Source organism: Pseudopodoces humilis, chromosome 16 (assembly GCF_049639895.1).
Source record: "Pseudopodoces humilis isolate 2021_Gansu_Grassland_sample_001 chromosome 16, ASM4963989v1, whole genome shotgun sequence".
Classification (NCBI taxonomy): Eukaryota; Metazoa; Chordata; class Aves; order Passeriformes; family Paridae; genus Pseudopodoces; species Pseudopodoces humilis.
Window position 1 is genome coordinate 14,470,869 of NC_142215.1, and position 25,359 is coordinate 14,496,227.

The following is a 25,359-nucleotide window of genomic DNA, read 5'->3' on the forward strand; positions in this document are numbered from 1 at the left end:
TAAACATCAGGAGCAAGCTGTGCTATGCAGGGGAGGGATAGAGAAATGATGTTCTAGATCCCCTGATTAATCTTTCCTGGCAAAAGATAGAGTGAGTCAAAGCTGCTGTGTAGGAAGCAAGCAGAGGGAGGTGGGCTGAGCTGGCTTGGCATTGGCTGGGTCTTCTCAAATGGGGTTGGAAAGGGATGTATCAAACCTAATACATATGCTTGCTGGGGCACCTGGCTCCTTGTTCTGCCTAAATGCATGGTACAGAGTGCCAGAGTTGTACAGTTCTGAAATTCCTGTGTTTGGCTTTGTTTCCCAAAGCCAAACACAGCTTTAACTAGGAGCACAGCATACACTGAATGTTCATAACTGGAGATAAAGAGGTGCAGCTCTGCCAGCCTCCACTGTGCCCACAACAGCTAAGACGAGGACTGAGACATGGCTACACTAGAAACAAACATATTCAGATCTAAGTGGGTGTCACATATAACACGTGCCTTCCTTCATCTGCACTGACTCATGTTCAGCTGTAAAAATAGGTAATATCAGCTGTGGATCAAAGCTGCCTGATGGCTCCCACTAAGTAAAAATCGTATCTGCCTTTCCAGAACACAATCTGTATTATAATGTAAAACCAAGTTGTTTTCCCTTACCTTCTGCAAAAGGTTCCCATTCATAAAATCGGCCCATAAATGGCTTGTTATTGTATGATGCACACTGTACCTCTCTAATATTCCTGCTGCTTTCAGGACACATCTGTTTAGATAAAAAAAAAAAGTAGCATTATAATCAACAGCAAAGTTATTTTTGCCTTCCTATTAATAAACCTTAGAAGGTTTGTGAAGGCACTGCAAAAATCTCATCAGAGGAATGACATAAACATCAGGAGACCTCTTTAAAACAGGTAACAAGCTGTGCTGATAAGTAACAGTTTCAGAAGTGCCTGTTGAAGAAAATTAATTTGCAAAATTAATGGAACAACAGTTCTATTAAAAAAAAAAAGTAAAGCTTTTATTGAGCTGACATTTTCCTCAGCAACAGCACAACACTTTAAAAAAATTTCAGTATTAGATTAGAATTACTTCCTTTTCACAACAGCTTCACATTTTTCATCATTAACATTTGGGCTCAAATTCAACAGAGTTGAAAAACTCAACGTACATGCTTCCATAACTTCTTAAAAGTTGACTACAGCAACTTCTCATTCTCATCCTATGCTTCCATACCATATTTCCACTTTTCCTTTTGTATTTCTACATGCTGCTATTACAATCTCTGAGTGACTTTGCATTTTAACTCATGCCTTCAGATCCTGAGCTCTTGCAACTAAGGAGTTGGTATTGGAGTTCTGCAGCTGAAGAGCTGCTTTTATACAAATGTGTGTGCACACACAGGTGTTGAGGCAGGGCAGGTTTTACAGGTGGAAGCAGCATCTTTCCTTAGGTCACCTGCAATGCACACCTTTGGCAGAACGGCCTTGCTTGCATGTGAAGTAGATTCCAAAAGAAAATACAAATTAAATACTTAATGACTTTGTTCTGCTTGAATCCTCACATTACTGCAGTTACAGCAGAAGATTACTCTGTGTGTGGGCACATACAAAGGGGAGAAAGACTTCTACCAAATGCAGGGGGTTAATTAGAATAATTTCTATGCCTGGAGAAAATAGGCAAGCTTTGGGCACAGATGCATGTTTTTTCATAGCCTCTAGATAATAAAAATTACTACTAAAACTACTATTCATAAACAGTAGAAATCACATGAAGTATTTGACTACAACAGCAGAATATTTTTCCTATATGACAGATTTCAAGTGAAAGCTAGAGATGACATTATATGAAAACAGCATGGCTAAATAAGTGTGTTTTCAAAGGGAGCAGAAGAGAATCACTAAGAGCAACTCTTGTTTCAACTGCAAGGCAGTTCTCATATGTCTGTATAGTAGGAAAGACTGGTTGTCTGCTGGGGAAGCCAGGCACAGCAGAGGTCCCAGGGGAGTTCTTGTTTTGTATCCACCATCTCTGGAAGAAGATGCTTGTAACTGGATCAAAGAGACGTCAAAGTCAAGAGTTTTCAAGTGGGCTATAAACTGTACCAAAGATATGCCCGGGGGAAGGTTCATGGACTACTTTATCTTCTATTAAAATCATGGTAACAAATCTTCTAGAATAAACACTGTTTCTGGCCAAGCAGCCATCTGTGCTTCTTCACCCACCCTTCTGAGATCTCCAAGTACATGCAAAAACTGCTTTCCCCAACAAACCCTCTAATAAAAAAACAAAAAACACCAAAAAAAGCCAAAAAACAAAACAACAAAACAACAAACAAGCCCCAAACAAACAAACAAAGCCTTCCCTGAAAATAGGACCATGAACCACCACATTGGAAGGGTGGGACCAAAAGCTTTTCTAGTGCCAAATGCAGAAAGCAAAGCTATATTCCTACAACTGAAGCACAGCTCCTTCTGTGTGTGGCACAGCAATGCAAAACATTTATTCACCACAACCAGCAGCCAAGGCAAAGAAATGTATTGTTCACAGAAACCAATTATTGCACATATCCTAAAGGTGAAGAGACAGAACCTGAGCTGGCATAAATTAAGGTCACTACACTAAATTACAGCAGAACAAACATCAGTTTGCACCAGCCAAGTCAGCCTGAAGGTTTCTTTCTGGAATGCTTTTCCCTTTTTTTTGGCACACATTTTCTACCAGCCTATTGTGAAGTTTAGTTGTTTCTTGTTTTTCCTTTTCTGACCCTTGAGCTCATGCTCTCATGTACCAGTATTTCTGGCTCATAAACCATTTCCTGTACACCCTGCTCATACCAACTGCAGGCAATGTATGAGTAAAAATATCAAAATATTCATTGCTGCTGCCAACAAATAGTGACACCCACCCCTTCTAAGATCCTTTTCATACAGCTACAATTTCTGTTTTTAAACTTATTGACAGTTGCCCACAAGATAGAGATGTCAGTGCTTTAAAGCAGGACAAAGGACAAACTCTGTGTGGATCAAGCAAAAATCAGAAGAACAGGCTAATTCAGAAATCCCTGCTACTTTAGAAACCCCAACTCAGTTACTCTTCCTTCATTTCACTCATCAAGGTTTACTTGCAATATAAAATTTTGAGGAAAAATTTGAGCAACGTGGTCCACAAAAATACTTTGCTTTGCTCTTTATACAGATTATGTTAATTTCTATTTTTAATGTCTTCTAAAATATTCTTTAGCAATGAAGTACAAGTAGGCAAAATTACTACAGTCCATGAATCACCAAGGCTTAAGAGTTATATTGTACTCTACATATATACTAGTTAACATCTATGCACCACTTGCTAACCCCACCTAAATTGTTAATGCACAGCTGAGTGCAATGACAGTTTTATGCTGCCTACAGCTCAGCTTCCCTGAAAATGAAATCCTTGAGCCTTTCTCAGAAGACCTATGAGTGCCAGGGACTTTCTCTTGGCTGCTCTGGCTTTTTAGCACTTTTGTGCGGCAGAAAACCGCTAAAATGAAAAAGTATGACCCTGTTCAATCATAAGTGAAGCTTCAGTATAGGCATTCCTGTAGATCCTCATATTTTATTTATTCCCCAAGAGTACAAGCTATTTTTACACTTCAATTTAATTACTATTTCTGTCATATAGAGCTTGACTAAAACTCCTAAAATACAGCAACAAGCATCTGTGATGAGAAGATGGCAAGCCCAAAGACAGCTCCTATTTCCAGTGTCCAGCAGCTGTGGGTTCCCAGCTCAGCACAGAGCAGGAGGTGTCTGAGGACAGCGCCCAGCACCGACCCCTGCCCACCCTGGCCCAGGCAAGCAGCACCCTGGCACGGCTGCAGGTGAAGAATGTTCCTCTGGCTAAGCCACAGTACTGGGATTTAAACAGCCCAGATCTCTTTCCAAAATTTCCCAGAGACTTTTGGAATGAACTTTGCTAAAATATTTAACTTACTGTGTGATTCTCCCTCAGTTTCCCTTCAGTTCATTTTCCCTAAAATCATGCTGCCTGCTAGAGACTTGAAAATAGTTTTTTGGTAAATGGAATTTTGACTTTGATTCAGGGTTTTGCTAATGACAGATCTGGAATTTCTTTTTTTTTTCCCTCAAAAGACAAAAAAGACAAAACTTTGTCTTGTGATTACTGAGGGAGTTATCTGAAGTTATTCATTGGGGTTTTGATATAGAAAACAGGATGGCCTCTTTGGATGTTTGTAAAAAAAGAAATAAAATCTCCTATTTAAACCAGATCTAGGGAGGCCAAAGCAGCAAAAAAATATACTTTGCACCTACTAAGATAAATCTCATATTCTTTTGTGTAGAGGCAGATATAAATTATCTAGAAATATATCATCTCTGCTGGGAGAGGGTTTTTAAATTATTGTTCTTTCAGTTGTGCACTGTAAAATTAGATACAGCACTCAGAATTGTAATTTTGTATGTTTTTAGATTACGTTTCTCCTACTTAAAATATGCTCTTTGGACAATGCAAAGATGTAAATTTAGCATGTGGGGCTGCATTCAGCAAAGTGCCTCCAAGGTGCTGGATATTGATATTTTCACACAAGACAAGGCATTTCAGAGCTACCCCTGCTGCATTTTCATGTGACTGTTTCACACCTTGGCCAACTTTTCTACCTTTGCTTTGAAAATGTGAGCAAATTACCAGCAGAAGCACAACACGGTGGTGATGAGGGAGGGAGGCAGCACTTCAGACCCAATTTTAAAAGTATCTCTTTGTCTTGTGCAACCTCGGGCCAAACTTCTTGAAATGCACCGTGCCTGCTGTGGATAGAAACTTTGTACTTGGCAAACAGTAGCTTTATTTATGCCTCAGTTTCTTCTGAAATATGCAGGTATGAAAGGAGTCTGAGGAGAAGCAACACACAGTGTTTTCTTTGTCGTGTACCGTGAGAGTTTTCTTAAAATGAGCTGCTAGTACAGTTAAGACTGTAAAACAAAGAAACCACCCTGCTAGCTTTTTAGCTTTTGGTTCACATTTGAAAAGCACATTTTCTAACAAATCCTTGACACTTGGTTTAATTAAAGAAATGCTGGCAAAACACCAGAAAATTATCAGTCTGCCAGCAGATGTGGGCTCACATCTGCCACTAGCAAAGCTGTGTCAAAGCTGTGCTGAGATAACACACTTCTGGAAATGTGTAAAGGGGCCGATTTGGTCCTGAAACCACCTCTACAGGCAATTAAAACACTGACTAAGATTTTTGGCAATGTTTAATTCTTATGACCTACAGTAACTGGCAAATGCTTTTTCCAAGGCCCCATATCCCTTCTTGATTCTCTATACTCAGACATAATTCATAATTAGTATTTTCTCTGTGTGCAATACTACATGTTCAATTAAGTTCAAATAATGTAGCTGTATTCTTGTTTTCATTTTTGGTAAATGGAATTTACCAATTTACCACTGGTAAGTGGTTCTATATAATCATATTAATCCTTTGACATCCCAAAGGATAAACACATCTCCAAAGAAAAATAACTTGTTTCTGAAACATTAATCTGAAAATTGTTCTTTCCTTCACAGAGCTTACTCCTAAATGTATTGTGTCCTTCAATATGCATAATCTATAAATTCCAGTTCTTTACACAACATGCCACCACATCTGTAGTGAACTCTGAACTTCTGCTCTGAGCTTGTCTTGTTTCTCCTGAAACCTACAGAAGTTCCAAGTCCAAGTAAGAAAGTGGAATACAGGGTCCTTCAAATGTTAAATTTCCAGCTAAGGTGTTTGTTTTAGCATAGGCAAGGACCCTGCTTGCCCCATAGGTACTACCTCAGATCAAGGCAACCCAGTTTTGTCCAGCTGAACACACACTGAAAGAGTGTCTGCCAACTATAAATAAATAAATAAATAAATATACACACGTATATGGCATATTAAATATGTCTAGATATCTGTGGCACAAAATACCAGACACAATTCAAATAGAACTGATGCTCCTGAAAAACCAAAATGTGCAAGAAACTTTAAAATGCATGTGAAGAACAGCTCTGCAGTAAAAACAGTGCTAGCCAGCTCTGGTTACAGTGCACAGCCACAGACAGTGCACTGTAAATGTCTGGCCTGACATGCAATGAGAATTTCCATCTGGGAATGCAGTGGTATCTGCACAAGTTTATGAGGATGGAGCACCTGTACTGGCAGACTCTGTACTGCCTCAAGCCATGAATTTACACCTCTGTGTCTGCTGCAGTGGAGACAAGCGGAGTAATGACAGTCATTGTAAATTCTAATGTGCTCTCCTAACCACAGGTTCCAGGCCATGCAGAGTCTGTGGCAGCAATAGGGGGTTGCAGCCTTTCTCTTCCTCCTCACTCCTTTGAAGGGCTGCCTGTCACAGATGGCAAAGACCTTAAGATGTGTGCACAATACAAATTCATTCTATTCTTACCCCAATCCCATGCAGGCAGCAGTGAGTTTGTATTTGGACCAAGGAAGATGGGCCCTGGCAGAGCTGCAGGGTGCCTGCCTTCCCGAGCTACCTGCTGCCCTCTCAGCCTGCAGCTTGAGAACCCTTCCTTCCAGTAACCATTTCAGATTTGCAACAAGAAGGTCCTCTGAACTTAACTAGAAAAGACTTTGAAGTGTTACCCAAGCCTGATCCTTATTAACTGCAATCCATCAGACACATAAGACATTAATGCATAACGTGGCAAGTGCGTCTATTACTGCTTCACGTTTTTTCCATTCTGTAGCACTTTACATCTGAGAATGCAGTCTGTCTAATAATGGGGAAGAAAGCTCAACCAAACAGATGGAAAAAGAAGTATTTCTGCTTAACTTCACAGGTTTGTGGCTTTTTTCTTTTTAAATTCTCACTGACAGATCCATCTGATTGAAGTGAAATAACTTATTTTATTTCAGATTTACAGCAACTTGTAAAAGATTCAAGTCCAGCTTTGGTTTTAAATAAAATGTTAGTCACTCATCCATCCCACACAAAGCATCTCCAATGATCTAATGTGCATGACTGGAAATGTTTGGAACCACTACCTTAGGAGGGGCTAATCAAGCAGCTATAACAGGAAAATTAACAGTACAGTTCATCAGCAGTACCAAAAATGTGTCAAGAAAATACTCTAGTTCTGTTTAATGCTAAAATTTTACAAATACTATTCCAAAAAAGAAACCAAGCAACCAACCAACCAACCAAAAAAATCTGAGAAACAATAATTGGTTTCTATAGGATGGAAGTTGAGTAATTAGAAAATGGAAGGCAAATACTGAAAACAGACCATGCTGGAACAGGGTACTATCTGGTGTAAAGTGATACTCAAGTATGTCCTGAAAGTCAGGCCTATGTCAGTTCACACCTGTGAACTGAAGACTGTTGCTAGTCTTTTTTGATCCAGCAAAAGACCATATGACTGGTTTTTTAAAAATGGTTGATTTCTTTTTAACATTTTAACATTTTTTTTACATTATTTTTACATTTTTAAATGTAGTTACTATTTTACCACCCCAATTTTCTTTTAGTACCCAGGCCCCTGAGCAAACAGCTATTTCAGTATTGAGATTGCAGTTCACACAGAGTATTCTTTCCATGCTCCAGAGCAAGCATCAAAAGCTTGCCATTTGCAGCAGAAATCATAACTGCTTTCTACAGCTGCTGTTCCCAGTCCCAGCAGTGCTATCACTTTTCTACATAAATGTGCTGAATAAAAAAGTCCTGCAGATACAAGAATCCCTCCAATCAAACACCTGTTTATAGAAACACTACATAGTGCTCAAGCTGCCTAAACTGCCTGCTATTGCCTCATTTAAAGCTATTTCCATTTCACACAATCTGGTTCAAAGAATAAAGAATGCCTTCATATGGAAGCTTTCAGCTTCATCATCTTGCACTGTCTCATCTGTCTACATTATTCAAATACACCTGCAAAAATGGAACATGTTTTATTAGTCCTTCTCAGAAAATGGGAGGTTCATGTACTAAGAATAGCTGCTTTAATATACCAGCAGTAGCCTTTTTTACACTAGAAATATCAGCCACTCCAAAACCCTCTCTGAAAGGCACCACCAGGATCAGCTATGAAAGACTCTGAGACAAACTCATGCTTGATCCATCTTTAGTAAAGTCTACAGACTTAAAGCAATGTTCATGTATCTAGTCCTCATAGTTTACAGAAAATTATGCAACTGTGATTAAACATCTACTCTAGGGCTTCCAGCGGTATTTCATTACATTTTTTAAAAGTATTGTTCTTCTTGGAGCTGCCTGTTCTTTCTGGGGAGCACTTTTTTGGTGACTCTCATTCCACTAGTGGACAGGAGTAATCCTCCAGCAGTTTTCTCTATGAAAACCCAATCAAGCTCAATGGGAACTCAATGGCACACATTCCATTGAAATGAATGGTCCTTGTGTGGGAGGAGGCACCACCTGAATGGTCCTGGCAGGAGGACTAAAAGTTTAAGGAAGTTTCTGATACCAGGATAATCTACTTTTTAATTAAACATTCATGTTGCAGCAGTAATCACAATATTTTTAAAGAACAAGCTCTAGTCTAAGTAACAAGCAGACAACAGAAATGTCAATGTGGTGTTACATGAGAGAAACACACAGGCAAATGTACAGCTGTTACTACCAGGGGGAATTTGAAGTAAGTCTGTTGGGACAATTTATTTTGTTGGTTTTTGTTTAAAAAAAAATCTACAATGTGGAACAATTCGTTTTCCACAGAGAGACAACATCTTTAGAGCAATGTAAATGCAACTTAAAACAACTTTGAGCTTGCAGGAACCCAGTGTAACAGAAATTGCAGCATTATTCAGATTTTAGAGATCTTGTTCGAATCAAAAATGAGTTTCTGATACAACACACACTTAAACTGTTCCTGTGGTATATTCTTTCCTCCTAGGTCATATACTTCAAAGAAAAAAGAAAAAAGGCACCTCAAACTAACTGGCAGATACATGTGTCTTATTTTAGAATGGTTTAATATAGCTGCAGCTGGTAGCACTGTCCATTTACTGACGAGTTTGTCCAACTTTAACCTCTCAGACTAAAACTTTCCACTCCTGTTATCTGTTTTAGTCTCTTTCTTTTTTTTGACTGAGGCAATGCATCCCAGAATGAGCCCAAAGAAAAACAAAAGGGAAAAGTGTTTTATTTTTTTCCCATGCTGCCAATATTCTGATTTTTTTTTTCCAAATGTAATTGCCTATTCTATTTTAATGAGTGAAATTATGTCAGCCAGGAAAGTGAGTTTTTTGTCAAGAATGCACCCTCTGCTTTTACTATGGAAATGCACTCAAGTATAGTCAGGCCACAAGAATTCTGAAAATAATGCTAATAATATACTTTGTACACCTTCAATGGAAACTTGTTAAAGTTCTGCATCTAACCTAGAGGAGCAATTTGTTTACAAGTTCCATACCTGAGGCTCAAAGAGGCTGAGAAGCTTTCCAGCAGTTATTGGAAAGTGCTCTTGAGGTCTGTAATAGGGCAAGGACTGAAAATTAAGACATCTCTCTTCTGCTTTTAATGAGCACTTGAACCTGTACCTAAAATGCATGGAATACTTCAGAAAAACAGATGAATCTTGGGACTGGCATTCAACAGATGAGGCTGGATAAGCAAGCCAGCTGAAGGAAGGTACTGAGAAGAAGAAAGTGAAGCTGGATGAAACTGGAAAGAAGCAGGGAACTAAGCAGAAAAAGGAGAAAAGGAGGCAGAAGAGATGGGGAGAAAAGATTGAAAACATGAGAGAAGGTACTACAAAAGTGAGAAGTGTGACTGAGGAGAAAAAACAGTGGGCCAGCTCCAGGCAGAGGGAAGGAGCAGAGATAGGCTGCCCGTGGAGAAAGGGCACAAACACCTGCGATGAGAAAGACCTAAGCACACCACAGCAAAGTATTTTCACTGCCCTGTGGTACTCACAGAGGGCAAAACCCTCTGCCAGTGGCTCAGCAGCAATGATCTGACGAGTTCTGATGGATCACATGGTGGCATTCTGCTTTTGAAGGCTTTTTTGGTTTGTTTAAACGCTATAAAGTAAGTCACAGGGTGCTGGGCCTTTCAAGAATGTTTAATCTCAAGTCAGAGGCGACTGTCCCTGCAACTACTGTTATCACTTGGCTCTTTCTGCCTGTGAGGTCCACTCTCAATTCCATGATCACATACCATTTACCCCATGGGACCTCTGAATTGTTCAGCATGCAGAACAGACTCTATGGGGACTGTTCAGCTCAAAGGGTTATTTACACAATCTCTGTCTCATTCATTGTAAAACCTGGTATGTATAAATGGACATACAGAATAAGGAACGTAAGTCTGCAGTTTCTAGAATAGCTACTCTACCAGTTTTGAGGGAGAATATGTCACCTATGGTGCAATCACTTAACCCAATCCTTTCTCAATTTGTGAACGACATACTTTCTGTTTTAGGGGTCTGACTGAAAACCTCTGGATCTGATTTTCAGATGAGCTGCCAAATTGTAATTACAGTTTTGGCAATGCACATTTTGCTTTGACTACTGTCAAGTGATAAATATGATACTGAAATTTATGGGGAAAAAATTCAATTCAAAGTACTTGACAAGCAGCACTAATTATGCAACACTTCTCTTAAACCTCATTCTTCCATATGCCAGCTCCATTTCCTACAACAGATTAGGTTTTGCTATAACACAGCAGCTTTGTGAATTTTAAAGCAAACACTGCAGTAATAGCATCAACAGCTAGTCCTCAGAGAAGCCTTTTTTTCTCACCTTCTACAAGGAACATTTTTAAGGCAGGGAGCCAAAGGCTGAATAAAAGGAGAATAACATTGAGTAGTGTATCACTCATAACTAAGCACTTGATCTATGCAGAGACCCTGGGGTAAAATAATTTACTATCAGATAATTAAATAGTTTTCTTAACACAAGAGTTATGAGAGGATTGCTCACAAAATTCCATTTTTGAAAGCTGTAAATGTCTGCAGGTTTGATTTTCTCCTTCTGATGGCAAACTAAAACCTCACATCATCCCAAAAAAACTGTCCTCAGAAAGTGACCCAAACTGAGGTCTCAAAAAAGCCACCAAGACCATCAGTCTTCCTTGCTGTCTTTAACAAAAGAAGATGCAAACAGAAATTCAGGAGCAGCAGTATGTGGGTTGGCTGGCAACTTGCTGAATGCCGCAGCCAAAAGCCAAAGCTGGTTTGCAGAATGAGGCAGGGGATGTTTCCCTGGCCTCCCCCACTCCAGATCACCCAGTGCCTCCCTAACACTGCTTGACACATATAAACAACACAGTTAAACAGCCTTACCAACTTATCACTAGAAGGAAGCTCTGTTTCACTAATTACACCAGTATGTCTCTACATGTGCAATATGCTGCCCACAGAGGTGTTACTTCTGGACAGACAGCACAACTGATGAGGCAGACGAAGTGCAAGATGAGACAGAGCACACCAGACTGGTTTGGGTTTTGTTATTTTTTAATCTCACCACAATTTCAATTACTTCGGGGGATTGCATTGTTCTGTTGGCAATTAGCTCTTAATGGATTTATGTAAAAGGTTTGTTTACCTGCTCTGGGCACTGCAGGGCTTGCAGTGCCAAGTTTCTCTTAGACCACTTCTGGGGGAGAGAGTTTGCACTTCTATCCCTAGTCTTTGCTTAGGCAAAGGAACACATGCTTGTTAGACATAATTTGACATTAATGTTTCCTAACTTTCTACACAAGTTTTGGCAATTTTCTGTTTCCAAGCTCTGCTTAAAAGTTCTAAAATTTAAAACAAAAAACCCACAATAAAACCAGCACACACACCCCCCTTTCCCCCAAACCCTCAAAACTAAAAACTCAACAGCACCACTAACAGACAACTTTTTCAGTATCCATAGCTTAACTCTGGCAGCTTTTCCTGCACCTCCTTCTTCCTCTACTCAGCTTGGTCAGTACAAGAGACGACTGGGACTGTACTCATGGTAGTTTCACTGCAAGTTCCTGTATTCATGTAATGTATGTTCTTTTCCTGCTATCTGTCTTGAAAATGCCTTAAACTTTTGCACTGATATCAGCAATAACTGAGCTAATCTCTTAAAAATACCAGGAAAAAGCTACTCTTTTCATGTGCCAAAGCAGACACTGACATCTGACAGATGGTTTTTTTTATACCTGTAATTAATGGGAATATTTAACAAATATTTATAAAAACAGCATTAAAAAGTTATTTGTAAATTAGCAATGATATCTGCAGCCTCCTCTGCTTTGAAAATCTGAATACAATTAGACTAACATATGAATAAAAAGCACATTTCTTGTTCAAATTATGTGAGCATTGAAAAATTCCACACCGGAATTTCAGACAAACACTTTTGTCAATTTGAATAGACAAGAAGAAACAAAGACAAGCTGGAATAACTTCAAGTTTCTCTCACAACACTTGCCTATATTGATAAATGACACTACTCAAATTTACAATACACTATTAAACAAAACTGCAAATGTATCAGAAATGCAACCATCTGGTCGCAACTCTGAAGTCCCAATTTTCATTGATGAGCTTCCTCTTTAAAACCTGGCACAGAAGTTACATCTGAATGATAACCAGGCAACCTAAATCCCCCTGAGTCCTGTTCTACAGCAGAACAAAAAGCCCTGCTCCATTTCAACAAGCATCCCAATGAAGTTTCCAAATCACTCCACAGGATTTTAAGTGCTAATGCTGCCATTCATAACTGATGAAGTGATAGAGTAACTGTGGATCTTTTTCCTCTTTCCTCTTCTCCAAGACACATGTATTCCATTTACTCCAAGAATTAGCAAGGTAACTTCTCAGACAATTCCAACTGCTACATGAAATCTTCCATTCAAAGTTCACAAAGAACTTTGGTTCTTAGTAAGGAAAGAAAAGCTTTAGGCAACTGATTTGTATTTTGATTGTGAGACACTTATATTAATTATCAATATAATAATATAATTTACTTAGATTAATTATTAATATTTTTGTCACACAAAAATGAGGGTCTGAATCTTCACTCCACTTGAGGCAGACTTCTCCAGCTACATCATGTAACCCATGCAACAGGCTCAGAACTTCAAAATAAACCTCACAGAACCTTTCCTTTTGGTCCATGCTTTTATAGCTCTTCTCACAGCAGGGCATGACTCCTGGACTCCTAGAGGTTTAATGAGTTTAAAGTGGCTTAGATTTATTGATCAAACTAAACTTTTTCAATTAAAACCAACAAACATCAAGGTTTTCTAAATTGTGTGATTTTGGACTTATTATCAACATTTTACTACATTAGTAAGTAATTAACCTAATAATAATGAATTTGTGTAAAACAGCTAACTCTGTGTTACTGCCACAAGTACAGAGCACATTTGCATAATAGCACTCTTGGAGAGAGCTTTTAAAGTTACCCCAGCATACTTTTCGTTATGATTTACAGCAAATAATTTCCCATAATTATTTAAATTCTAATAAGAATGTCATAATGCAAAATACTTTCTAATCCAGGGATCTCAGATGTTGAAGGGGATGTCATATAACCACAGTGCAGAGATACAGAGGAAACAATTGTGGTCCTAGAGTTTCATCAAAGATGTCTCTCTGTGACTCTTCTGCACACAAATGACAACTGACCAAACTACATAAGACCCTGTAAGAGCAATATCTCTGTGTCAGCCTCTGGTAAGTTCAGCCTGTACTGGTGACAAATCATTCTGAATTAATATTTACACACCCCTGCTGCAAATAGCAAAACATTCAAAAAGAAAGCCCAAAGTAATGCAAGCTTTCAATAAGCTTCCTATATACCCACAGAATGTCAGACTACCAAACCTACACACAATCCCACAGTGTTTGCATGGAAAATTCCTCACGTAAAGTTTAAATTTCCTCAGGAAAAAATATGTCATCTTAACCCCACTTTGCCACTTATGTCAAACACCTACTCTACACAAATCTCAAAATGAGAATAAATAAACCCTACAGTAACTCCTTGGGAATAAGAAGGGGCTTTTCATTAAAAAAAAAAATAAAATATTTACCTAAAAACTACATAGGCTTTTGTTAGTCTTCACGTCAAAGTGTGAGCATCCCAACTACATTAAAGAGTGCAAAGCACTTGCCAGCACCCCATATCAGTTCTGAAAAGATTTGTCTGGGAATTATATTTGCTGTTCCATCCAAAATTGAACATTTCCATTTCTACCTTAGCTAAAATTTGAAATGCTGGAAATGTTTCCATTTCTACAGAGTGGAAAATTTTCAAAACTGCTTGGGCAGAACACCAGTGAGCTGGTGGATGGCCCAAGACCCCAGGTGCCATGGGACCCTGCCAATGCCTACCTATATGCTTAGGTGACAGAAAAGCACATCACTGTTTAATGGACTCAACACATTCCTGCAGAACATTGTAACTCTATTTAATTAGGGTACTGCGTCCAAAAAAAGCCTTTCAATGACACAGTTGTAACTCAGCATCAGTATCATCAATAAGACTGTCTTGAAAATCAAATATTTTAATTTGTCCCATCACAATAGAGATAAGGATTGATCCTGAGTCTTTTACCTCACCTCATCTCTTCAACTATAAAACCTCTTTCCATTTCCAAAATTGTCTTCTCAGACATTTCCCATTCCCTGCTCAGGTGCTGTTCTCAAAAGCTCTGCACACAAGAGCACAGATCCAAACAGAGTGCTCTGACTCAGAACCACCAGCTGGATTTTCCATAGCTGTGCTGCCACATTGATAGCAGCCATAGCTGAAGAGGCACGCCAAGAAAGTAAAAGTAGTCATTGTCCTATGATCCTATCTAGATACTTCTCCACAACACAGCTGACTTCTTGCTAAACACCAGTCACATAAAATACTGAGAATATCAACACAGTATAACCGGAGACATGACAGTAATCCACATGAACCAGTGGGCAAACCAGCAACTGGGAATGGAACTGGATAAGTTCAGCAAAATGTTACCTATGAATATTTCACTGAGCCCTCAGGAGCTACTCTTTCATACATTTTACCTTGACTTTTCCAAAGTCCTATACGAATTTGGTCAAAAATTCACATCTCCAGCAACATCTAATGAAAATTCAGATTTTACATCCATTTAACATCATTCTTCATGCTGAAACTTAAGAAACTACCTTAAGTAGTCTGGAATATCCAGAAGCCTGAAAGGTTCCTTGTCTACACTGCCCAAGTGACCTGCAGCCTGGAGTTGGTTTACAAATATATTCTCACACATTCAGGCACTCATGAAGAGCCACTGACTTGGCAATGCTCGAGACAATTAATTACAGAAAGTGCTCAGTAAACAAATGTTCCATTTGAGTTACTTCCTTTGTTCTGGTGACAAACCACGCAAAGAAGGTTGAATTCTACTCCAACCACACATGCATATCATTCCTTTAATGCAGGGGGAAATAAGGCAGATTTATTCACCACTTCCCTATTTCTGAAGGAATACAGACTCCATTGGCAGAATCCTATTGTATTGCAGGTAGCTAATGGTTTCAGAACAGCCAGAGCTGTGTGTGCAGGAAGGAGAGATGTTTACTGCCTGTTTCCTCCCCAAAGAGGGTGACAGGCAGCTGTGTGCTCTGAGGTGAGCTTGTATGCAAGGTGCTGAACAGGGGAAGCCACTTATATAATAAGAAAATAGGTTTAACGACCTGCAGGAACACTTGAACAAATACAGGCACTTCCAAGGTTCTCCCTAAGCAAACCTCAAGAGCTAACCTTTCATGAATCCATCAGTCATGTGAAATGAGTTCAGCTATCAATGAAAAAACAATAAATGTACAATAATGAGGAAATGACCTAATGGACTAAGGTAGATTAACTTAATTTGTTATTAATTAATTGCCGTTAGGAGAAACTGTAGAGGGAGTGGTCAAACACCAGGATAAGGGTTAACAGAATACTTCCATTAAATGAGATTTTCAGTTTTGGTATGCTCCAGGAAGAATTGAAGAAAAAAAAAGAAATAAAAAGATACTGTTCTCTGCTTGCTGGCAAGACCATTGGTACATGTCGCTGCTGATAAATTAAATTAAAGCCTGCGTGCAGAAGCATTTAATCAGGAAGAACAAGCAAACAAAGTGAAACACTATCAGCCTTGTTTTGCTCTCATCCTGGCCTTATACTAAAACTGTTCTTAGCAACTTCTTTTAAATAATTACATTAATTACCACATTTTAGGAAGAAGAATAACCCTGAACAGCAATTACAGCCTCTCCAAGGGTAACAGAAACATTACTAAATAAAGAATATAACTATGTAGAGTACTATGCCTAGGAGAAGCTACTTCAGCTACAATTTCTCTTTGCTATTAAGTCTCCTGTACTACAGATTTCTTTACAACTGTATTTATACAAGCAACAATGGCAAAGAGGCAGCACTAGCGTGCTCATCTGTGTTTTCTCTTAATCTGTTGAATTCTTGTGTTTAAACAACAGATTCTAAAACTAAGATGAAAATATTTTCACTCCTGTTCCTATCCATCAAAAGAAACCTGCCAATGGCCAAAGCACTCACCAAGCTGACCTGCATGTGCAGTTCACAAGCCTCACTACCCTCTACTCTCCAGCCCACTTATCATTCTCAACAAATGTCCTCCACAAAGCTTCCTTCTCCATACACTGGCAATCTCGGATCGCTTCTTTCTTCCACCTCATTTCTGACTTCCTCATCTCTTACCCCTTGCCCTCTGAAAAGAACTCTTTTCCTGGAAACAATTTTGTCACATTAAGTCAGGCAGAATACTGTCCAACTTCGTGCCCTGATGTGTGAGGGATGAAATAAAGACTGGGACATTTATGTATTGCTTGGACACAGTGAGCAAATTTAGCTCAGAAAACTTTCCAAATTAATGCCCGTGCACTAAGGTCATTTCCCATTTCCTTCAAAAAACAGAAAGTATTTTTTGAAAGAGCAATTTGTCCCAGAGACTATTCTCAGAAGCTTAAATTAGCCCTTCATGTTTTCCATTCCAGACAAATACACTAAAGGTTTCTTGACATTAAGTCTTTTCAATCAACTGCTCTAGTCTCAATCAATGGATTTTATTCATAAATAAAGTGAGAGTAATAACTAAGAAGCAAAAAGGAACTAATCTGATTTGTTTACGTCGGGTTTTTGTTATCCTGTGTTCCCTTGTCACATTTCCACTATGCAGGTTCCACTACACAAAATGGGATTTCCAAGAGGCAGATGTATCAGATGTTCACCCATCCAAAAAAATATGGCCTAAAAAATGTCAACTTATCCAGTGTTCTCCTGAATATTCTGCTTCTAGTATCCAAATACAGGCTTCTAAATGTTTGCAACATCAAGTTAGATTAGCAGGACAAATAAGGAAAACATATTAGGAAGACATACTTTGGGAAATACTAAAAGGGCACAGGCAGAAACTGGAAATCTTAGCAAGATGGAAAACCACTAATGGGGACAAAGAACAAAACCTCATTTGCCTCCCACACACAATGGGAGGCTGCCCGGAGCATGGTACACCCAGCCAAACATTTTTGAACCAAATAATAACAGATTAAGTTGTATTTAAAAATTAACACAGAACAGATTTTCACTCCAATAAATTAGGAAGCTAAAATCAAATCACATAGAACTGAGTGCTGATAAAAGTAGCATCTGTCACAAAATGCACAGAGCACCACTGAAAAATACTGGAGTGATCCAGGCTACTGGGGGCTGTCTCTAAATGCTGTTCAGAACATGACCAGCACTTACAAAAGGATAACCTCATCTTATGAGACTTAGAAGTAGGCAACCTTCATAACATGGCCTATCCAAACTCCATTTTTCAATTTATTTCATGGAAAAACATTAAGCTTATGAGTGAGTGTGGTGGTTTCACCCTGACTGGGTGCCAGGTAGCCACTAAAGGCACACTATCGCTCCCTCCCACAGCTGAACAGGGAATAGAAAACACGGCCTCAGCCAGCAGCAGGTCCATCCTGGAGCCGGCTGTGTCCGCTTCACTGCTGGACATGGGGAAAGCTTCTGGCAGCTTCTCACGGAAACCACACCTGCAGTCCCCCCACCCCTCCTCCCTACCAAAACCCAATACACTCCACTCCTCACTACTGTGAATCACATACTTAAGAATTATCATTAAAATCCACATTTATCACACAAAAATCAAAATAACATCACACCACCAAATGAAAGTGGAAAACATGCTAAATTCATTCCCTTGCCCCTTCACCACAATTACAACTAAAATTTTCCACCATTATTGCATTCTCTGACATTGTTCAGCCCATGTTTGTCCCACTGCCTCTCTCAATTACTATCCTTATCTCAAATTCCTTCATGTTCTGAGGTTTCATCAAATTCGAACTGCACATATTGGTAAATGAAGTGACTGCTTAAAGCCCTTGAAGGTACAGTATTAGGTAACTGTAATACTATGGATCTATTTTTAGTATTTCCCAAGACACTCTAAAATAAGTTCACAAAAATAATCATTAAATTTATTAAAAAAAATTCAACTCAACTTCATGATTAGGTGAACATTTTGCATACTAGGGAAAACCAATAGCTGTCCAAGACATGAAACACAGGAAAAGCAGACTTACATTTGTGTTGCAGAGTTTATACTGCTTGTAGGCACCGATGCACACTATGGCTGCAGCCCTCTGGGGCTGGGGCTGTCCCTGCAGGGCCTGAGGGCTGGAGTCACTGCCGTGGAACAGACTCTGAGCCACGGGGAACGAAGGCGACTGATACACTGAGGGCCCCAGGACTTGGTGTCCTGCCTGAGGCCCACTGGGTTCTTGGTAAAGATTGCCGTGCTGCAGTGAAGGAGCAGCTGCCTGGCTGTAGGAGCTCATGAGATTTGGACTCTGGTGGAATAGGTGGCTCCTCGACGACTGTCGCTGCCTCCGCAGCTTCTGAGGCTGCTGACCGGTATCAGTTTGTAAAGGTAAAATGTATGGCACCTTTCCATACCCATACTTTCCTGGACCAATAGGATTTCTGTTTCTGCTTCTAAAAACAAAGAAAAAGAGAGAAAAGAACTACTGAATCCATAAGCAAAGGAGCAGTTAAGTATTTACATGACTTGCAATAAATATGAACAAGATGTAGTCTAGCTTAATGAATTAGGAATCTCAGAGGGCCTTGATCCTAACACTGCAGTCTGACGAGTCAGTTGGCAAAAAACATTTCTTCCAGTTCAGAGCAATGAGTGAATACAGCTCTTTTGGGTGACACCATTAAACAAAAATAATTTTCTTTCTGTACATAAAATACATTTATGTTTTTAATATAGATGCAAAACAGACTTGAACAACAGTGAAAATCAGAGATTATAAATTGACAGACTTCTTTTCTAGAAACAGAAATGTTACAGATGTCAGCCACCAGATCAAAGGGACCTTTCTTTGGGTTTGTTTTCTTCCCAAGTCTTATATTCTCCCAGGACTCTTGATAGCTGGGAACCCTGGAAGTCATTTACCTCCTATTCCAGCCTGATGGCCAAGTGGGGCTTTAATCAATCTTCCTGGCTCAAGATGTGTGAACAAGAGTGCTGATTTGCCCTGGCAGATAAGCAACCAGCACTCTTGAACTGTTTATCCCTGTTAATCTGCTCTGTGACCATGACAGTCATTACTGAGGGAAGCTTTTGGTAGTTACAGCAGAGAGTAGTATTATGGGTTTTGGTATTAAGGGAGGGAAAGAAAAGCTTCCCATAACTATACAAGAGAGGGGAAAAAAGAGAACCCCTAAGCCTTGTGCCTACTTAGTCAGACCTAAATGAGAGTGAGAGTACACAGCATTAGCTTTTCTGTTGCTCCCTAGGCTGAAGAGCAAGAGAGAATAAGAGGAAAGCAAGAATTCAACAATATTTGCAGTCAGCTGGGACAAAAACAGAGGAAAAATTCCACCAAGAATTAGATGGAGTTACCATCTAAAGGTAAATTACTGCTAACAGATAAATATATGTAGAAAAGTATTACATAATTCATGTCAGACCACAGCCAGCAGACATCTCTGATCTCTTGTGATCATCTTAAGCAGAGGCATAACAACTGTACAGTGCAGATCTGACAATCTCCTTTCTTCGGGCATAATTCTTCTAAACACATACACCTCTCTGATTGCTCAGACAAATCTCCTTAGCACTCTGATAACAAAAATCATGGGCCCCTTTAAACTTAGGCCAACCTAAATATATTCTTAATGTCAAAAAAATATATTTGCCCAGACAAGTAAGAAAATCACATTTTATGCTATAAAGGTATTGAGGTATTTATGCTATTAAGGTAAGGGTTGTAGCAAACATCATGATGATGATGATGATGTAGCATTCTTACTGTTGTAACTTTTAACAATTTCTCTCAGGCTGAGAATATGTCAGCTGTGAACAGTAGGAACTGGTCCCCCTTAGCATATTTGCAGTGTCAAAAAGGAATCTGGTTGTTGTAGCTTTTTCTAATTTTAGCCATAAGCAAACGTGTGCCTTGGCAAATCAATGCATTATCGCTGCCTCACAGACTTTATGCTAAGAACAAAGCTTTGAACTTCAAGTGGTCTTCAAGACTGAAGCACTTTCAGAGCTGGTGGGCTGATTATTTATATTGAATATAAACCCTCTTTGAACTAAGGATATACAGTGTCTTTAAAATACACAGGTAAGATTACAAATTTCCTGGGCCTCCACCTTTTCTCTAAAGTGCTCTTTACACATCCTCTCTCCAACATACTTTATTCATTTTTTCCTTTTTTCCATCACTTCCTCTTACATTTCTCCCACTGCCTCTAAATGGAGGTTCCCTGGCTCACTTCCAGCTGAAGCATAACTTGTTTTCTCTCTCTTCTGATGTCAGGCAGAATAAAGAATGTATTTCCATGAGCTTTTCAGCATTTCATTTATCTTATCTCCTAGTATCAAAGTACTTCTCTTGTAAATGTAAAACTGCAAGGGTGAACATTACCAAAACCACTCATTTATGACAACAAGGAAGATTTGTTGTACAACTGCTGGAAAGTTCCCTTAGAATGAATGAACCCAAAGAAACTTCTGATTTCTCACATTTTCAATTCACAACCTTTCACTGTTGCTGAAGAAATAATGTAATGTTTTGGAAAGGTAACAACCTTCAGCCACTACTTTCACCAGGGATAAGGAGAAAAAAAACAACAAAGAAATTACAGATTTTTTTTCTGCAAGATTTTCTCTCGTCAATTCACCAAAATAATTCCACAAGCAGAGGCAGATGGTTTTGTTCTCTGTACTCCGAGTCACAACAACCACACTAATGAAAGAGAACAGAATATCATCACAGATCCTCAGATACAGTAAAAACAACACCTAGACCTTCATTTTAATTTTGTGTAGCATTTATTCAAGTTTAAAGCTTTTTTTCAAAATCTTCAGAGGCTTCCTTTACCAGGAGTCCTGGAATGAATACTCAAGTCTTCTAACATGATAAGGAAAGCCCTGTCCTCAGTGAGCCTGGTCCTGCTACATTTCTGGGTGCCCAGGGCTAGGCATTCTCCAGGTTCCTGCTGTTATCCTCACTTGAGAATTCAGCAGCTGCCTACACTCTATTCTCTGAAGTGTTGCTGGCTGTGGTTGTGCCTTATCCGCACAGCAACCAACCCAGAGCTAGCACCTACTCAAGCTGAACTTAGCACTGATCTATCGGCAGAAACAGAGGTTTTATGTGCAAGATGAAAGTGGAAGACAAGACAGAAGACAGGTTACAAATCTGATTTACAGCTTTATTTCCCAAAAAAATATTTCACATTATTTACCACCGCAAAAGTCTTTTGAATTATACTCATTTGTGCTTTGGCGTTGCTGTTATTCATTTCCATTTCAATATGGCTCCAAAACTGCAGTTCTTTGATTTCAGCTAGAAAATTAGTTCTAAAGGAGCTGAGTCCCCTTAGATCCCTATTAAAGCTCTTTGGCTTGAATTTAAGCCCTTCTACTCATCATGGTTTTAACAGAACTGCTTTTTGGTAGGCAAAATCCTCTATAACCGAAACAATTACATACATTCTAACTTAGTTAAATCTATTGCTGTGGATAAGTAAACCAATATTTAACCTAATACTTGAGGTCATAGCAAATTATCTGTTTTGCAGCACTACATTACTGTAATTCATTGACAGATTTTAAAGGACACTACCCATCTACTCACAGTTCAAGTATTTAGTTCAGAGCTGCCTTGATTCTTTTTCTGAAGAATTGAAAGGGACTATTACTAGCTATTCCTGTCAGCAATGAAGCTGTTGAAATATTACTCCAATATTTAAAATGTAATTAAGAAAAAAAAAAAGAAGATGGAAAAGTCCTTGGAGACACAAAATGTTAAATCAGAAAAAAACTGGTCCTAATTCTGCAAATTTCTGTTACCATGATTACTATGGGCATATATTTTTTAATGTACTTTTTTTTTAACCACTCCTAGATAATATTCTTAAAATAATTTCAGACCAGCATTTTTAATCCATGGCATTTCCTCCATAATTCAAAACGATGAACAATGGCCTACAATTATCCAAGTCAATCATTTACTTTCCAGCCCTCCTACTGCTTTTAATTTTCTTTCATGCTTTATATATTATTAGGCACACAGTTAACAAGGTGTACTTTAAAAAGATTCCAGCATAAATTTTTTCCCCCTTAAGTCACAAAATAAACTGTCTTATACTGTTTGTAACTTTTGGTGAGTTTACACCTCACAGTATTTTAGCATTCTTCAACAGGAATAATTTTTAACAAAAATGACATATACTGGAACTGGCAGCAGATTTCCATTTGCTCAAGAAGGAGAGCTCCCACCAGTCAGGTTGATTCCCATCAAAAGCCACCGTGTATTGCCTCTGCCACTGCACCACAGCCTGTGCTGCTCTGCATCCCACATTCTCACTTTTCACTGGCTCTAAATCAGTCTGGGGAAAATCACCTAAACATGAGTGGAAGAAGGGAACCCTTTGACTGTTTTGTATTACAAAATGCGTGCATGTCTGCTCACTGATCTAGAAACTGACCTTCCAGCAGGTACCTCTGGGAAATGTCTGGTCACAAGAGCTCAGGCAGCCCTTCTGAGAAAGCATCACGCACTGCAAAGTGGGGCCAACAGCTCCGACTGTACCACACTCCAGCACATTGTTCCCTTCTCCAGCTCTGACTGTACCACACTCCAGCACGTTGTTCCCCTCTCCAGCTCTGACTGTCACACTCCAGCACGTTGTTCCCTTCTCCAGCTCTGACTGTGTCACACTCCAGCACGTTGTTCCCCTCTCCAGCTCTGACTGTGCCACACTCCAGCATGTTCCTCCCCTCTCCAGCTCTGTCACACTCCAGCACGTTGTTCCCCTCTCCAGCTCTGACTGTGCCACACTCCAGCACATTGTTCCCCTCTCCAGCTCTGACTGTGCCACACTCCAGCATGTTGCTCCCCTCTCCAGCTCTGACTGTGCCACACTCCAGCACGTTGTTCCCTTTTCCAGCACACTGCAGGCTGTTCATCAGGGCAGGCTGTCACTACATCTCACAGACTGGCATTTTCAGTAACTAAAGCAAGGAAACCAACTGCCTTTCATGGTAACTTTGGTAACCACATCATGATTTGTGGATATGCACTGCTTCCCATGTATCACACATACCTAAGAGTATTAAAATTATTGTGAGCATATTTGTCCTGAAGCATTCAACTGCTAGAATTCACATAGTAACCAACAATGCCTACAAAGTATTTCTTCTGAAGAAAATTGATTATACACATTATACCACAAACAATTTCATTTCTATATCATATTGGGGAAAAAGATATTACATTTTTCTGGGACAGTAGAATTAATGAATAAGGTCACTAAATAAACTGTCTTTTGGGAATGGGTTTAATTTATGGGAGGTGGCCTATCTTAAATGAAATTTTCCATCCTCAGAGATCACTACTGATACTCCAGTTCAGCATAGCTGCAATATGCCCAGTACAGTAACTTAGTATCTTTGCTTTTACTGATCTCTCAGCAAGTGCTGTATAACCTCATTTATGTGACTTTCAACACTGAGATAGGATTCCAAAATTCAAACCTAAATACTTCAATCCTGTTTTTCAGCAACACCTCTGACCCCAGGCAGTTCTCAGCTTCCTCTTTAAGATTTGATTGAATAATGCAACCATGCAGTTGGCAGGTAAACCAGCAGAAATTCAATGCAAGTAACCTCGTAACTGCTGAGATGCCTTACAAATGATATGGGAGGTTTGGTTGTTTCTAGCCCTCACTGATGGGGCAATAATTCAGTGGTACCTGACTAAACAGCAGCAGTGTTCTCACTTCCCTTCCTTCAGTGAGCCCAGCTCAGGAAGGGTTGAAATGTTCAGTAGTAAGGATAAGAAAGCTTAGGTGGTTTGCAATTATAGTATCGTGTTAGGGGGTTATTTCTGATAATCCCACTCAAAGCATGCTTGCAGTAGCATAATAAAAATTGATATTAATTTGGTAATAATAAGTGAGACCAAGAGCATGTCATGGGGATTAAAACCCAGATGAGAGGTGTGACAGCAAAAAGTCAACCTGAGGCTTCAGCCATCCCAGCTAGCTACTCATTTTGTGAGGAAATATCTCATTTGATCATTATTGGTATTAGATTCTGTCCAGAATTTTATTCAGAAGGAAAATAAACATCTTTCTCATATGGCTTTAAATCTCCCAAGTGCAACCAAGATGAATTCTTTGATTATCACTGCTGCTCTTAGATCTTTCTGGAAAATTTATCCTTAGAAAGGGATCCAATCCTTCTCTATCTTCCTTCTGTACACACACCAACCCACAGTAAGCTTTTATAACCACAGTGGGCTTGGGGTAAAAGCCATCACATTTTCGTTCTGTGAGAGAAATAATGAAAGGAGGGGTAGCTAAGTACTTGAGCTGGGTTTCGTTCCAGATACTAAGAAAAGCAAACACTCATGCCAATAAATATAAAGTCTCACAACTTGAGAAAATAATACCTTCTTGAACCTGAAGGTCCAGCAATTACACATTTTGCACCTCTAGGAACCAGAACTGACTAGAACAAGCCACAGAAATTGCATCACAACACGTGGCTACTGGTTAAGGAAATAACAGAATTTCCTTTTAAAAGTTAACTGTAGACCTGTCAACAGAGTGACCTACATTTGCCTGGTCAAAGCATCTGTGAGAGGGGGCCAAAGAAACACTTTCAGAAAGGAAATTCTGGTTTGACATTAAATGATGCACTCTTCCTTTCCATTGCTCAAAGGCCTAGAAATGCAAACTGACCCTATACAGGGTACAGAGCAGCACAGCAGACTTGCACGTCAGCTGCTGGCAGCAGAATAAAGACCCAGAGCCACAGCCATGTGAGAAGTTGATGATTTTTGGATT

General features: G+C 39.3%; 1 protein-coding gene across 2 annotated transcripts in view; it reads right to left on the reverse strand.

Annotated features, from left to right (window-relative positions):
- Window positions 1-25,359, reverse strand: part of THSD4 (thrombospondin type 1 domain containing 4) — a 234,349-nt gene that overhangs the window by 168,659 nt on the left and 40,331 nt on the right. For both annotated transcript variants that reach the window (XM_005521456.3, XM_088063116.1), the window contains exons 5-6: window positions 18,567-18,978; window positions 642-744 (exon numbers count right to left, since the gene is read on the reverse strand). In XM_005521456.3, coding sequence (XP_005521513.2) covers window positions 642-744; window positions 18,567-18,978 — 515 coding nt within the window. The remainder of the gene's footprint in view (window positions 1-641; window positions 745-18,566; window positions 18,979-25,359) is intronic.